The sequence below is a fragment of the Brassica rapa genome, chromosome A04, assembly GCF_000309985.2.
Source record: "Brassica rapa cultivar Chiifu-401-42 chromosome A04, CAAS_Brap_v3.01, whole genome shotgun sequence".
Taxonomy (NCBI): Eukaryota; Viridiplantae; Streptophyta; class Magnoliopsida; order Brassicales; family Brassicaceae; genus Brassica; species Brassica rapa.
Genome location: NC_024798.2, coordinates 17,864,533 through 17,880,354, shown reverse-complemented (window position 1 = coordinate 17,880,354; position 15,822 = coordinate 17,864,533). Strand labels below are relative to the sequence as shown.

Sequence of the window (15,822 nt, the reverse complement as noted above, 5' to 3'; positions counted from 1 at the left end):
TGAGAGCAAGCATATATCATTCCTCAATATATTTCGTAAACTTTTTTTTTTTTGCTAATATTTGGATCTTTCGTAAACTTATAGTATGTTTTTAATGTAATAATTCATTTTCAGCGGTGTGATACTTATACCTCGGAAATGCATATTATCATCTTCTAAATGTGTACGTAATTTGCAGAATTACATGGCATTTTCCAATTTTCGAAATATACAATGCAGAAACATGCATGAGGCCTAAAGATATCCTCAGGCTCGTTTTTGTATCGAATGTTTGCGTCGCGAAGGAGCTGCACCGCCTCCTCGCATTTTCCTTCTTTCATCCTCTGCACCGCCTCCATCTAATACTTTCCCTCACTTTTTAAAAAATCGTTAAAGTTTCTTTTGTTTCTTCTTTAATTGATTGATCTTGTGGCTATAAAGTTGTATGCTTGTAGCACTCGAATATGGTGCCAAATATACTCTTAAAATAGTTTTTTTTTCTTTTGGACGTTTCCAAAGCTTCTTACTATTAAAATTATACGAGTTTAATTGTAAAAAAAAAGACGAAGAATATAAATAACTGTTGTGTTGGTATTTTGCATAATGTTTATATTATCCTGCTTTGATATACTAACAAAGAGAGATGTTAAAAAAATCATCCCACGTCGACATTGTAAGAAAGTTACAATGCGCATTCATAATTATTTATCTTTTAGTCTAATATATACTCTATCAATTTTATATATATATGTGTGTGTGTGGAGATAGAGAACAAACTGAAATAAAAAAAATTGTCAGTTAATAAATTTATTCCTGAATTAATTTATGTTTTATTTTATATTAGAGATATGTTTTTGGGTAATAAGAAAGATAAAATAGAAAAATCCTTTTGAAATTTGCAAACTGTACCTCGAAGGCAACGAAGGAAGTTTGTGAAGATTGAATGTTGAGAGGTATTCAGAAAAAAAAAAAAAAAAAAAAAAGAATGGTCTTTGAGAAGGAATGTGGTTTAGCGGAAGCAAGCATTGAGCTCACTTCAAAGAGAGACCGCCATGCGTACTTAGCCGGCAAATATTCATCCCGAAAGACGCTGATAACTAAAGGCTCCAGTTGGCTTTCCGGATATGATCATGTCCGCGGCGCTTGGATGCGCAGCAGCTGCCGCAGTATAGTTCATATTAGCCCTGTTCTTTTTGTAAACGCTGCGGCAGTGTTCAGCGTCTAAAAAACACACTCTATTTTTGTTGCTTAGAGAAAAGAAGTGTAAGTTTCTGTGTATGGCCTAGAAAAGATGTAGAAGCCATTTTCTCTTCTCATGGGTAAAAAAATTGACAATAGATTTCTGTTGTATTTAGTTCTTAAATCTTTCTTCGTGTTAGTTTCCCAACACGAAAGCAACAATTTGTTACTTCAGAAAGAAGTAACTTCAATTTTACAGAAAGTCATAAAACTTCTTTGCTTAAACAAGCAAGTACGGTTTCTCTATTTGATGTGACAAAGTTCGGAGACTAGTGTATGTTTTAGTTTGATTAGGAATTAAGATCAAGAAAATATTATTCTTTTCCAAAGTTTTGGAAACTTGGAAAATACCCATGGCAACATATTCTTTGTTCGAGTGCCTCCTCGGTTAAAGTATAATAACCTCTTTACCTATGATACAAGACTCTAATATTAGAATAATACTTTCCTCTTCCATTTACAATACTATATTCTTTATGTATAAAAGTAACTTTCAAAGAATGAATTTTATAATATTTGACATTCAAAACCACAAAGAATCAAACAAACAAATCGGTTCAAGAACAAGTTCACCATGAAGACAAAGTATGGAGCAGTAGTTGCACCCGTTTTCGCCCTTGCTGGTGTCTATGTTGCTTGGGAGTACATATACCATCGTTTATGGAGAAAGAATAACGAAAACACTGACATTCCAGATAGCAAAAATAGTATACGTAAAAGCCTTGTTGAAAAAAGAAGAGACGATAATGTTAAAAACACTAGTAAGGAGGCTTCTTCGAGAAGAAGTGGAAGGGCTCAGAATACCCTCTCAAGATCTGTTTCAATGGGGGCTATTCGAGGAGGAAAGTTGGCATTGAAGAGATTGCTTGATTTGCACTCATATAGTGCTGATACTTCTTCCCTTGCAAATGCTGAAATCGAATTTGAATCCTTGCTTTCCAAGGAAAATCCGGATTTTGAGTTGCTTCAGGTTGCTTTAATTACATACAAAATCTTCTCTCTCTTTTTCTTTGTGTGATCAAATTTGCAGCCATCAAAACCCTAATTATTCTCCTTCTTGCAGAGAGACATTGTGAAGATGGAAACGAGTGGAAAAGAAGCAAAAGGAGTGGAGATATTAAAGAAAGCATTAGAGAAAGCAAGAAAAGAAGAGAGAGGTCATGAGGCTTATGAGATTGAAATGTTGCTTGTGGAGATGTTGATCTACTTGGTTTGCTTCTAAATTAATTTTCAACGTATATAAAACTACGTACGTATACTTTCTTCACTCTTTCTAGCTATTTTTTTTTTTAAATATAGGGAAACATTGAAGAGGCTTTAAAATGTAAGTGTTTAGAGGATGAAGTCATAACAGATGCAAGACGTCCTTTTTACCAGGCAAGTCACATAGTAATCCCTTTAACTAGGTTTAAATTCCTTTTTTTTTTCTCTCGCTTATTGTCAAGTGTTGTTTATGTCTCAAGGCTATAATCCAGTATCTTAGTGGACATCCTGAGAAGCAAGTGGAGGAGACATTCAACAGGTTCAGGGAGATTCAGATCGGTCTACAATGGCCTGGAAGCAGCTCAGAAGAGTGTGAGACTCGTGAAGTCACATTAGATGAGTTCAAGAAAGTGCTGGAGTCTCTCAAGCAAAAAATCCAAGACAGCACGAACATAAAAATTGTAAACTCAACTCCACTTGACAAACAACATTGACATAACCAAGATAAAATGATGGAAGATATATATATTTCAATAATTTCAAGAAATGATAAAAAAAAAAGATTTGGTACATTAATTAATTAATAATGACATATCTCTGAATAGTCTCTACATATATCATATTCACATTTATTTTCTCAACATTAAATATAGAGCCACAATAAGAACATTTTCAGTGGGAATTCTCAACCTTAATTTTCAAATATAAATAAAAAATACTTATATTTTATTAAAAATGTTCAAAATCATAAAATACTTCGAAATGGAAGTTTCATAATTTTAAAATAGTTCAAAACAATAATTTATTGATATCTACTGTTTTTCATATTTTGAGAATTTTTTAATCAGAACCTCCTCTCAAAACCAAAAATAAAAGGGTTACAATTCAGAATAACATGGCCCAACTAAGCCCAAATTAATCAGGCCCAAAACCTTCTTCACCATTTGCGACAAGAAGAAGCAAGCACAGCGCTCTGATTCGTTCCGACAGAAACCCTAATCAAATCCCGCGGCGGTGCGATCTAAATCTCCGGGAACCAATGGCCAATCTCCGAGGCCTCCTAACAAACGTATCCTCCTACTGCCAACGCTCCTTCTCCCAAATCAAAGCCCCGAACTATCTCAATCAAATCCAAACCCGACAAATCTCGACGACGCTTACCAAACCGGCGTCGAAACACAGCGGCACGGAGCAAGGAGTGAAGCGAAACAGCGCCGATCACAGGCGCAGGCTGCTCGCGGCGAGGTTCGAGCTGAGGAGGAAGCTCTACAAGGCGTTCTGCAAGGATCCGGAGCTTCCCAGCGAAATGAGGGAGAAGAATCGGTACAAGCTGTCGAAGTTGCCGAGGAACAGTGCGTTCACGAGGATAAGGAACCGGTGCGTGTTCACTGGTCGGTCTAGGTCCGTGACGGAGCTGTTTAGGATGTCGAGAATCTGTTTCCGTGGGTTGGCGAATAAAGGTGAATTGATGGGTATCAAGAAGTCGTCTTGGTAGTGGTATGTGAGTGAACCACAAGTAAGTGTGTTAGTTATACATTAGCTTTGTGTTTCTCATTAGAATGGTAATGATGAATTAATGATGATGGAATGATTTTTTTTTTTGTTGCAGGACAGCAAGGAATCAAAAGCTGTTGTTTAATGTTGGTGTAATCCATTACAGAACTTAGTTTGCTTATAACACAAAGTGCTGCTCTTTTGTTTATTATGATCTCGTTCAGGATTGTGAAGTTATTTATTCTAGCAAATTCTCTTTGAATAAGATAAACACAATGACATACTTTTCAGCTCTTGTTTTGCTAAGTGTTGCTCTTTTTTATGATCTCGTTAAGGATTTGTGAAGTTTCTTTGTGTTGTGGCGTTTGTTTGGTCAAAAGTTACCGAGTAGAAGAGAAGAATTACTGACTAAAACACCAATAACAGAAATAGATTCATATGAAAGTTGCCTTGTATTGTATGTTTTTGTTGCTATTTGGGATTTAAACAAAATCTGGCTATAAGTAAACCCTGCCTTAAGCTTGTTCTATGAGGGTATACAGTACAGCCTTTTAGCTGCCCAATGTTGTTATTAGTTATATGAATAAAACATAAGGCACTTGAGAGATAGCTCATCTTCTAAGATTACAAAAATTCTCTCTAAAAGCAATGGGGTCGCCAATGAAATGTGTTCAAGTCTCAAGAAAACAGCAGCACAAGAGTTGCGATATATATAGGATATGATTGTTTTTGACCACCCTTATCTAAACAATTCTCAAGATTCATGAAGAAAAGAGATTAGAAACTTCGAAAGTCGTCAAATCTGGAAAGATATAGAGCTCTCCTTAAACCTGAACTCGTCCAAAAAAAACTTGAACTCTTACCTTAGCTCTTCTCTCTTGTGATATCAACTCTTAACTTAGCTAATAACGTTCATTGACTACTAGTATATATCATCATAAATTCATAATACCAAATGATTCTTCAAAGTTGAAAGGCAATTACATATTCAAAAGAGAATGAAGAAAATAGAAAAATCAATATCCAAGAATTTTTGAATTAAAAGAAATCTTGTAATGTGATTCTTTCTTGACAAAGTTGTAATGTGCTAACCACACAAGTGTGGTCGAGAGTAGTACAGTGGGCCTGGAAAAGTGCTAAGCACTCTACAAACCTACGAAACTCATATTTATCTGTTTGTGTGGTTAGTCGACATGAATATCTAATTTTAATTGAAAACAATCGGGTTTGTTTAGCTCCAGTAGACAAGCTCCCAGAAGACTATTCGGGTAGACCTTGGCCCGCCGGATATCCTGGGTTATAAACAAAAAAAAGAAGAAGTTGTGATGTGCTTTAGATACTTCAACCCTGAAGCCAGATAGTCAAAAGAATAACAGAACGTTTTGCAATTATTTATAAAATATATGGTTGTGTAATCGAAGGGTTATAGAAAACTATTAAGTCACCAAGTAATTACGTAAACACTCAAAAGTTTTGAATTATTACATAAACGTTTTCTAAATTTTCTTCACCAAAATTTTATAAAATAAAATTTTTAAATCATGAACAAAAAGTATAAATTTGAAATATAAATACAATGATATAAATTTTTGATTAAAATGTTGGTAGCTGTCAAAAATGTAAATCTTAACATTTAAATAAACTATATATTGAAAATATTATATTTTCTTTATCAAATTCTCATAAATATATAAAATAATTCTAACTCATACTATATAAAAAAAAGACCAATGTGATCAAATATTTACAATTTTTTAGAAGTATAATCTTTATAGTTTTATTTAAAATATAGCAAATATGATCACAAACCTAGTTACTTTAAACAAAAGTCTAATTTAAATTTAAATAAAAATAAAAATCTAACTAAGAGAATATGGGGGTGATTGGTAGTTGCTGTAGGTGCTGTCCACAGCCCTATTTATTTCCACAGCACCAAATTCAGAGCAATCAAGCTTTAATTTTTTTTTTGAAACCACAGCTCTTAAAATATCCTACAGCTGTACAAGTGCTCTGCAGAGCCAAATATCCAAAGCAATTTTTTAGTGCTTCAATAAAATTCTACAGCAATAAAATCTAAAGCCACAGCAAAAAGTCTACAGATTTTTTTCTACAGCAAAATATTTAAAGCTACAGCCATTACCAATCGGACCCTATGCTAACTATCATGTAAAAGTATCCTTTTTTTTAATTTATAAAGTCTTAAAATTTTTACAAAATTTAGAGGCTTTAGGCAAATGTCTTTTTCAAAAGCCTCTAAGCACGGCTCTATTACCACCTCGTACACTATCCCAAAAGGTACAATTGTCTTTCCATCGATTTTCGACTCCTCGTTCCAAGGGTTTACTGAACCGGACCGGTTCGATCCGGATCGGTTTAGCCAGACCAGGAAAGAAGATCAGGTGTTTAAACGCAATTTCCTAGCGTTCGGATGGGGTCCTCACCAGTGTGTGGGTCAGCGTTACGCATTGAACCATCTCGTGCTGTTCATCGCCATGTTCTCGACGCTGTTGGATTTCAAGAGGGTTCGATCTGACGGCTGCGATGAGATTGTATACTGTCCCACGATATCGCCCAAGGATGGTTGCACGGTGCTTTTATCTAGGCGTGTCGCAGCGTTTCCCGACTTGCCGTTAAATTGATTTGGAAACAATATTTTTTTTAAAGATTTATTTATTGTTTGTTAAAGTGAAGTTTGTGATTTTATCATTGTTTGTGATGTGTTTCTCGAAGTGAGGCACGTGAATTTGATAAGGGGTGTAATTGTTTGTCATATGTTTAGGATAATTAATCTGATTTATTTTAAACTTTATTGTCCTAGTTAAGTTTAACGTGTTTCATGTATATACATAATTTCCATAGTTCTCTTTGTTTTAGGTTTATGTATAATTGGTTTAAGATTTGTTGAAAACAGAAAAAATAATGCATTTTGAAATCTCAAACACGAATTATTCGGCCATCGCAATAATGCCAACATGTACCAAGAAAAATTATAAAACTGAGGACCAACTTTGTTTGTAAAAGGCCTCAGCGATGTCCTTTTGGTCCAAGGGCCGGCCTTTATATGCATAGAAAGATTATAACATTTATTTTTAAGGCCATGATTATCGGTAAACCGTTTTTTGGATTTCTTTAAAAAGTTTTTTTCTCTGATTTAAAAAGAAAATCGATCGCGGACCGCCACATATGAGTGAGAGCCGCAAACAGTACAAGAAACAGCAGAAAGTGAATCCTTTTTTGGCGACTTTTGTGATCGGTTTTAGCTGTTTTGTGGAGTCCCCGGCATTACTTTTTTTAGAAAAACTCACTTAAGGATCTTCGATGTTTATGCTCTAACTACATATCTGTAGATGAACTCCCCCCCACCCCTCCCCCCCTCGTATCATTGTTTGTGATGTGTTTGCCCAAAAAAGGTGTTTTTCTTGAAGATTGTTTTCATCACTATAAGTCTATAACAGAAAATTATCCTACTTAATCAGTTTAGGAATTTCTTCGATTGCCAATAGGATGTTGTACCCTTCTACTGATATAACTTATTCTTTTCTTTTTTTTTGTCAACTGATGTTTTATTAACCAAACTTCTGTATAAACCAGACCCAAAAAGACCCAAAAAAAACAACAACAGAAATATATAACATAAAGACCCAAAAAAGGCAAACCTAGATCGAAAGAAAGAGATGAGCCGCTCATGATCCACGCGTCAAGATTCGAACAACCGAATACACGTGTTATTTTACGGAGAACCCACCACAAATCTTCACGGACGGAGAGGTCTCTCGACTGAACTCCGGCAAGCCGCCGGAAGCCAATCAAACTGATGGAAGAACCACTCAACAGAGCAGCCAACCCAAGAGAACCAATCTTCAACGCCGTAACACGATCCTCACCTACAAGAGAAGAAACAACCGCACCCAATCGATCTCCAAGATCCCATTATCCTGATTTGAAAATTAGTCATCTTTAATGATAAGAAAAAGTTTGAAGATGAATAAACTTTAAGCAAGAGGAGGATGAAGCAATCGGATCCAAGATCAAAAGAGGGTTGAGACTTAGAAAGAAAGGTAGAGGTGAGGATCAACTGAACAGAAAAAAAAACTCTGGAAAAGACCGGAGAAGAAGCCGGCCGACGTCACCGGAGAACAAGTCGACATCGTCAGAGTCAAAAAGCCGGCCGATAACTCCGAGGAGATGGAGCATCGCCGAAGTCAAAAGTCCGAGTATAAAGTGTCAACGAGACCACTCATACCGGAAACTGATCCCGAACACCGGGAAAGAGGCTGCCGGAAGAAGGACCAGCAAAGCCATCAGAGACTGAACTCTCCCTCTAAAAGATTTTTTTAAGAGAGAAGAGGGAGAGTTACTTTGCGAATGGCTTTACAAATCTCTTTTTGATATATATATTTCAATACATATTTAATCAAATATAACTTATTCTAACAGAAAGTGTATTTCAATACATATTTAATCAAATTATAATTCTTTCTTATTTTGTTAAGAGTTTTTTTTTGTCCAACACTGAATTGGACAATTCCCACTTTACTTTGAAGTTCTCGTGTACGAAATGGAACTGCCAAACAAAGTACAGAGATTTTTTTTTTACTAAAAGGCTAAAGTAATTTAAATATAGATAAAGGCTATGTTTACCGTTTCTGTATTATTTCCACTTACCGGTTGGAATCCACACGTGTTGGTGGACAGCACACATGTTGCCAAAATTGCATGCATCCGTCGTCGACAGTTACAATATATAATTCTTATATTATCGACGTTTTGTACATTTTGTGTATATAACTCAGCTTTTGAGACTCATGAGTATCATCGGAAATATACAACCAGCTAAAAAAATAAACAAAGAATGATGGTTAGCTCTGTTTCCATATTAGCCTCTCTCTCACCATACATACTCATCTCAGCATTACTTCTCTACCTTCTCCTCGAGCAACTCACTTACCTTCGCAAAAAAGGTAACCTCCCTGGCCCTCTCTTCGTCCCTCCCATCATCGGAAACGCCGTCTCAGTTGTCCGTGACCCCACTTCCTTCTGGTACAAGCAATCCGCTTTGGCCGGAAACTCCCCTGGCCTCTCCGCCAACTACCTCGTCGGGAGATTCATAGTCTACATCAGAGACACGGAGCTTTCTCATCAAATCTTCACCAACGTACGCCCCGATGCCTTCCACTTCGTTGGACATCCCTTCGGCAAGAAGCTCTTCGGTGACCACAACTTCATCTACATGTTCGGTGACGATCACAAGTCAGTTCGCCGACAGATTGCTCCAAACTTCACCCCCAAGGCACTCTCTACATACTCTGAGCTCATGCAAGTAATCATCCTCCGTCACCTACGGCTATGGGAGGAGAGTTGTAACGGTCCTATGTCGCTTAGAAACCTTGTCCGTGATCTAAACCTGGAAACTTCTCAGACGGTTTTTGTCGGACCGTACCTTGACGAGGAAGATAAAAACAGGTTCCGTACGGACTACAACATCTTCAACCTAGGAACCATGACGCTCCCTTTTGACATTCCAGGGTCTGCCTTCCACAAGGCTCGCATGGCGGTGAAGAGGCTGGCGAACATACTCGCGGTATGCGCGGGAAAGTCTAAAGCGAGGATGGCGGCCGGAGAAGAGCCGACGTGTCTGATAGACTTCTGGATGCAGCCTATAGTCGCGGAGGCTGCATCCGGTAATCCGCCTCCGCCTCATTCTAGAGACGAGGAGATAGGAGGCTTCCTCTTCGACTTCCTCTTCGCCGCGCAAGACGCGTCCACGTCATCGCTTCTCTGGGCGGTGACGCAGCTCGAGTCGAAGCCGGATGTGCTGAGGAGAGTCAGGGAGGAAGTTGGAAGCATATGGACGCCTGAGTCCAACGCGTTGATCACAGTTGATCAGCTCGCGGAGATGAAGTACACGCTCAACGTGGCGCGTGAGGTTGTGAGATACAGGCCACCGGCGACTATGGTCCCACACGTGGCAGCTGTAGACTTCCCTCTCACGAAAACTTACGCTGTACCTAAAGGAACCATCGTCTTTCCCTCGGTCTTCGACTCATCGTTCCAAGGGTTCACTGAACCGGACCAGTTTGATCCAGACCGGTTTAGCGAGACCAGGAAAGAAGACCAGGTGTTCAAACGCAACTTTCTCGCTTTTGGATGGGGCTCTCACCAGTGCGTAGGTCAGCGTTACGCACTGAACCACCTCGTGCTCTTCATCGCCATGTTCTCGACGCTGCTGGATTTCAAGAGGCTTCGATCTGACGGCTGCGATGAGATCGTGTACTGTCCCACAATATCTCCCAAGGACGGATGTACGGTGTTCTTGTCTAGGCGCGTCGCAGCGTATCCGTACCTTACGTTGAATTAATTTGGAGTCTTGTCTTTATTACTACTGCTGTTTCGTGGCGTGTGTCTCTCGAAGCTAGTGGCGTTAAATATTATTGAATTTGAAGATGTCAGTATCGTGTTCACTGTTCACCAATTTGTTTTGTCTTTTTCTTTGTATGGATTAAGTTATGGCGTGTGAAGTCATGTCGTGAAGTTATGGCATGCATTTATATGTTGGATTTGATTTTTATGGTCAGATATGTTTAAGTCGATTTAAATCTTAGTGCCCAGTGGTGTTCTAGTGTCCGGTTATCTAAAATGGATTTACTATATGCATCATGGACATCCTTTTCTATGTGCTGATAATTGAGCGCAAGAGACTAACCGAAGCTCTCCCCATTCAACGGCGGCAGCATGCGTCCTCTTGATATCCTCTCCTTTCAGTTAAGGCAATGCTGTGTTTGTCCGGTCTGTATTTTGTTGTTGTTAGTTTAATTCTTGTACTTCCGCTTCTTGTTTCCTTTGAGTTTATGTAAAAACACGAAAGTGGTAAACATTTTTACCAAAAAACAAACCCACAAAACACACAGAAAAGATTAAATATTTTGCGTTCAGTTGTCCTGTATTTTTTACTTCTACGTGTACCCGTTCCATTATCATGACTATGTAAAAACAGTCTAGTAAAATGAAGTAAAAAGAGAGTCATATACCGTATCTATATCACAGAATGCGTCGAAATAATAGTTTAATAGAGAATTATTTGTTTCTCTACTAGATTTGGAAATATTCTATGAATACACTGACTTTAGAATCAAATAATTGGAGTTGAAATTCAAACAAGTTGCTTATTGTATCAACATTTTATTTACAATAAATTTTGATTTGAAATACAACAGCCAAATTGATTTAAATAATGTTAGCATTATAATAAAATCAGAATATATATATATATATATATACGTCTCACTGTATTTGGTTTACTCGACGAAACATTATCTTCTGAGAAATATATATTTTTGGGAGATTAAGGAAAATACACAAAGTTCGTGGATTTGGCTAAAGCTTTTAAGTGTTTCATTAAGAGTGAGATTTGAAGTGGAACATATATATTCTTAATTTGGACTGATAATTAGATGAGAATCGGTATCAAGGACTAATAGAAGACTAATAGAAGACGGTATCTGGGTATTACTCGGAATGTAAAGGTTTTTTAACATGTAATAAACAACTTTTTTTGGCCTTTATTTCTAATTATTTTTAAAAAAAATTGGACCATTTTTTTAACATTATTTTTGTTAAAAAAATGTTTGGACCCTGAAACCACACCCCCTTATTCCATGTCCTTGCTTAATCATGATTAGAACATTTTAATTTCATATTCAATTTTATTTCATTTTGAAAAAAATGGAATTTTACTTTGGAAAATGCTCTTGGTAGCTAACTACACAGAAAAATGCCGTCAACACTGAGTAGTTTGTCATCTACGAATTTGGAGAGGCTGCCGCTGTTAACAATTACGGTGAACCTGAGACAATTGTTTATCGCTGAAAAACAGTGGCTTGTACAGTGTACATATTATCTATTCAGCGACAACCACCTTCCCCCCCACAGCGGCAACTTCCTTATTTTCCTTTGTGTTTTGCAGTCGTCCGAGTGTGTCGCAGCAACTTCTAAAAGAACATGGCTGATGTCTATCTATGGAAGCATTCATAGATATGGAGAATAGAAAGCCAATCTATGTTTAAACATGATGAAACAATGGATCATATTTTTTATTTTATTTACTTTTCATTATTTATTCATAACATATGCAAATGATCATATTCTTTAAATTTCTCAATAAATTTGAAAATTATCAAATATATAATACATATAAACACACAAAAATTAATTTGTCATTTATTATCTATTTGTGTTTTATTACCTTTTTGAATCGCCTCACATATAGCGTATTTGTTATGATTGATCCTCTCGAATGTACTCTCTCTCTCTCTCTCCCTCTATGACTTAATACTGGGTTGCAAGAATTTCAGTTTTTTTGTATAATAAAACATGTCTCTATTATTATTTTTGGGGTAGGTGAGGTGGGAAAGTATGTATAGTTAATTTAGATGATGCCAATGGCAGACCCAAGAGTTTTTATTGGTATTAATTTTTTTCAGAAAAAGACAAAATTATACAACATGAAAACATTAGTTAGAGATGATAATATACTATTAGAAGATAGCGTATCTAAACTGTACAATGATATTGTTATCTTCTAATATATACAATAGACTATCAAACATGAAATTATGAAAAAAATATTGATCATCATTACAAGATTTGATTTAGCATTATATAAAGATCATGACAATCACTACTACTTGTATTGTGTTAAAAGATATGCTCAACGTAGGATATGGAAATTTGGTTGAAACTTGTGAAAAGATTGGATTTATTTTTTAAATCAAATATAAAATGTCACAAGTATAAATCATGGATGGATTCACATGAGATTATATAGGATGATAGACGTTGAAGCGTCCAACAATACAAAGTACTATTTCAATTTCAAATTTAAATTTACAAACTAGATTTCCACCCGCACAACCGTGCGGATATATATTTTCTTATTTATATATATAGATATTTGTTTTACATAATTATTATATATTTTTAATGTTACTCACATATTTAAATGTTTGTATAATTATGTCAAATATAATAATTTTATAGTTTTCATGTTGTAAATTAAAATTATCACATATATATGTTGCTTATTATATATTTGTCTTATTGAATTTACGTTTGATTACTAAACTAAATTTTTTAATGCATGAAACAACATATATGAAAATAATTTTATATTTAATTTATTTGTAATTATGATCCGTAATTCAAATCGCTAGAGTTTTTTTAGTAATTTTTTAATGTTTATCAACTTTATATAATAAATTACTGTATATTAAAAAGTTTAAAATAAGTTAAATTTTTATACATGTATTATATAGTTTACTAATATTAACCCGTTCTACCAACATATTATATTTTTAGCATAAATATTTTATATTTATGAAAATAAAATATGTTAACTTATCAATTTAAAATAATTTTATCATATTTTGTTCAATATAATATTTTTATTTTAAAATGATAGATATTATTATAAAATTAATAAAATAGGATATAGTTTTATTCTTTTAGTAACATTTCATTACTAATTACAAAATTAGTTGAAAATATTTATATTCAATTTATGACAATTAAGATCTTATTATAATCTTTTTCAAGAGATTTGTTAGAATTTTTTTTTTTTTTTAAATAAAAGATATTATGATTAAAATAGTTAAAATAATTATGTATATTAGCATTAGTGATATACATTTAATATAAAATTTAAATGATGGTCCAAATAAAAATATCACTCATCAAAAAATCATGATTTTTTATTTTATTAGAAAACAAATTTGAAAAAATTAAAATTAAAAATATTTATTTCTAACAAAATCTTTAAAAATTATTTGTATATGTATTTGTGAAATTAATTAATTTCATTTTATTTAAATTTTCGTTTATAAACCAAAACTATATTCAATTTTAATTTGTAATTATATTTTATGATAATTTAAATTAAAACTAACTAATGTTTGAAAGTAAATTTAAAAATATTCTAAGAAGATTTTAAAAAGATTTTGTTAGAACATTTTAAATATATTTATTTGTATTTCAAATAAAAAAGATAAATATATTAAAAAATATAATAATGATCTTATGTAAAATAAGATATTTTCTAAGAATGGTCCAAATTTAAAAAATCACACATGAAAAGAAGTCATGACTTCTGTTTTAATATATAAGATACTTTAAATATATTTAAATTCAGTCTGATAATTGTTCATAATTTTCATATGGATATTAAAATAGACAAATAATAATATTTTAATATAACGTAAATAAAATGAGTACAGTGTCCGATAAGTTACATCTAGTCTTTTCTTGAACAACAAGTTACATGTAGTCATGCACATGCTTCTTTGGGGAAAGATAAGAGATAATCATACACGGATAATACGTATCTTTTTTATTGTAACACCCCGTATCCTAATTCTTTAAATATATTTAAATTCAGTCTGATAATTGTTGGTGTGTTAATTCTGCTAATTCTCTTGTTGGGACATTCGGTCTGCTAATTCTCTTGTTGGTGTGTTCCCGGAGGAGGGATTTCTATGTGGTCCGCTCCTTCTATATGTAGGTTCGGTTAAATGGGTGTAGACAGTCACGACAGGTTGGGTTTGGAGACGGCATCCTTCAGATCTGTCTTTCGAACGACGGGCATCGTCGCGTGGGAACTCTTTCTCGTGTCGTCGGGAGTGCGTCTGTCTGGTGTTTTTAGTAGGTTCATGCGTTGATTCTTCGCGCTGGTTTGTGTTAAGTCGGGTTGCGGAAGCTGCAGGAGCCGTAGCTTCTAGGTTTGAGGGCGCCTATCTCTCGGTAGCTCGTGGCGACCGTCTCTTCTTCTCCGACCTTCCAGTCTGTTTTTGGTCCTCGCTCGTTTCCGCTGCTTAGCTGGTAGTTAGACTAGCTTCCTTGCTTCGGTTACTCGTCTTTGTCGTTCTTTGTTGTATTGTTTAGTTTATTTTCTGCGTTCTGCTATTTGTTATTTTTGTAATTTCTGTCAAAAACTAAAAATTTGGTATAATATTTAATATTTTACCAAAAAAAAAAACACCCCGTATCGTTTATTTAATTTACCTTTTTGTCGACGGAGAGCGTGGTTTTATTAATGTTCGAGTAATGTGTCTGTGGAAGCAAGTGACCCTAGAATGTTATACAATTTGTAACTTGTAAGATGTCATTTGTTTCTTCATGTATTTTTTTGTGCATCAGTGTAGTTGACTAGTTATAACGAGTTTCATGTGGGTAATCAATTTTCAAAATTTAAATCAATTTTATATTATTCTCTCTTTTGGAAAGACCATAAATCCCGGTTGTACAATACATACGATAGAAAGCCAAAACCATATCCATACTAGAAGTAAAACAAATTCGCAAATTCAATAATATTTTGCACATCTAGATCGTTGGAATATACTATACAAGAGGCCTTGTCTACAATTACAACCGGAATGAATATATAAACATGTGACATGCTATTATTAACTACATATTTGTAAATTAATTATGATAATTTGTATATCCTCTTTTTCCTCTTCTACTGATTTCACATCTATTTCGGAAAACTTGAACTCGACATCATATATACACTTTTGGCAAAGATTGCTTTGCAGAACTCTTTATCGCCTGTCAGCTAGCTTTGGACCAGCAAGAGGACCTCTTAGTGTGACTTTAATGAGTTTGGTGAAATAGGATAAATAACGGTGGCAAGCGATATCAATCAAACACTTAATGGCAGCATTTATGTATAAGCTGACAAGATTGCAAAAACAAGAAAATAATTTTCAGACAAAGAAAAGTTTCACTGTTGCGATGATAGATAATCTTCCAGATTGAGAGTTATTCCAGTTCTACCCTGACCACGACCACAATCTTTTCACCATGTCTGTCATAATTAAAGCGGAGATGGATTTTGAACTCACATTTCATACA

The 15,822-nt window shown here is 34.8% G+C and overlaps 3 protein-coding genes across 4 annotated transcripts; all 3 read left to right on the top strand.

Moving 5' to 3' along the window:
• The first annotated feature begins 368 nt into the window (after positions 1-368).
• Positions 369-3,071, top strand: LOC103865344. Its single transcript, XM_009143141.3, has 4 exons — positions 369-2,188; positions 2,282-2,428; positions 2,518-2,595; positions 2,682-3,071. Exons 1-4 carry the CDS (start codon positions 1,793-1,795, stop codon positions 2,913-2,915), a joined length of 855 nt encoding a protein of 284 aa, XP_009141389.1. The 5' UTR covers positions 369-1,792; the 3' UTR covers positions 2,916-3,071.
• Positions 3,072-3,336: 265 nt separating this feature from the next.
• LOC108871589 (ribosomal protein S14, mitochondrial) lies at positions 3,337-4,278 on the top strand. 2 transcript variants are annotated; one of them, XM_033290441.1, is made up of 2 exons: positions 3,337-3,943; positions 4,031-4,278. In XM_033290441.1, exon 1 carries the CDS (start codon positions 3,461-3,463, stop codon positions 3,914-3,916), a length of 456 nt encoding a protein of 151 aa, XP_033146332.1. In that variant the 5' UTR covers positions 3,337-3,460; the 3' UTR covers positions 3,917-3,943; positions 4,031-4,278. The 2 variants fall into 2 exon arrangements, with proteins under 2 accessions (XP_033146332.1, XP_018513708.1); XM_018658192.2 differs by having other exon boundaries at positions 3,348-3,937; positions 4,031-4,277.
• Positions 4,279-8,703: 4,425 nt separating this feature from the next.
• On the top strand, positions 8,704-10,481 carry LOC103865343 (cytochrome P450 710A1). Its single transcript, XM_033290402.1, has 2 exons — positions 8,704-10,295; positions 10,342-10,481. The coding sequence occupies exon 1, from the start codon at positions 8,768-8,770 to the stop codon at positions 10,271-10,273; it is 1,506 nt and encodes a 501-aa protein (XP_033146293.1). The 5' UTR covers positions 8,704-8,767; the 3' UTR covers positions 10,274-10,295; positions 10,342-10,481.
• Positions 10,482-15,822: the final 5,341 nt, after the last annotated feature.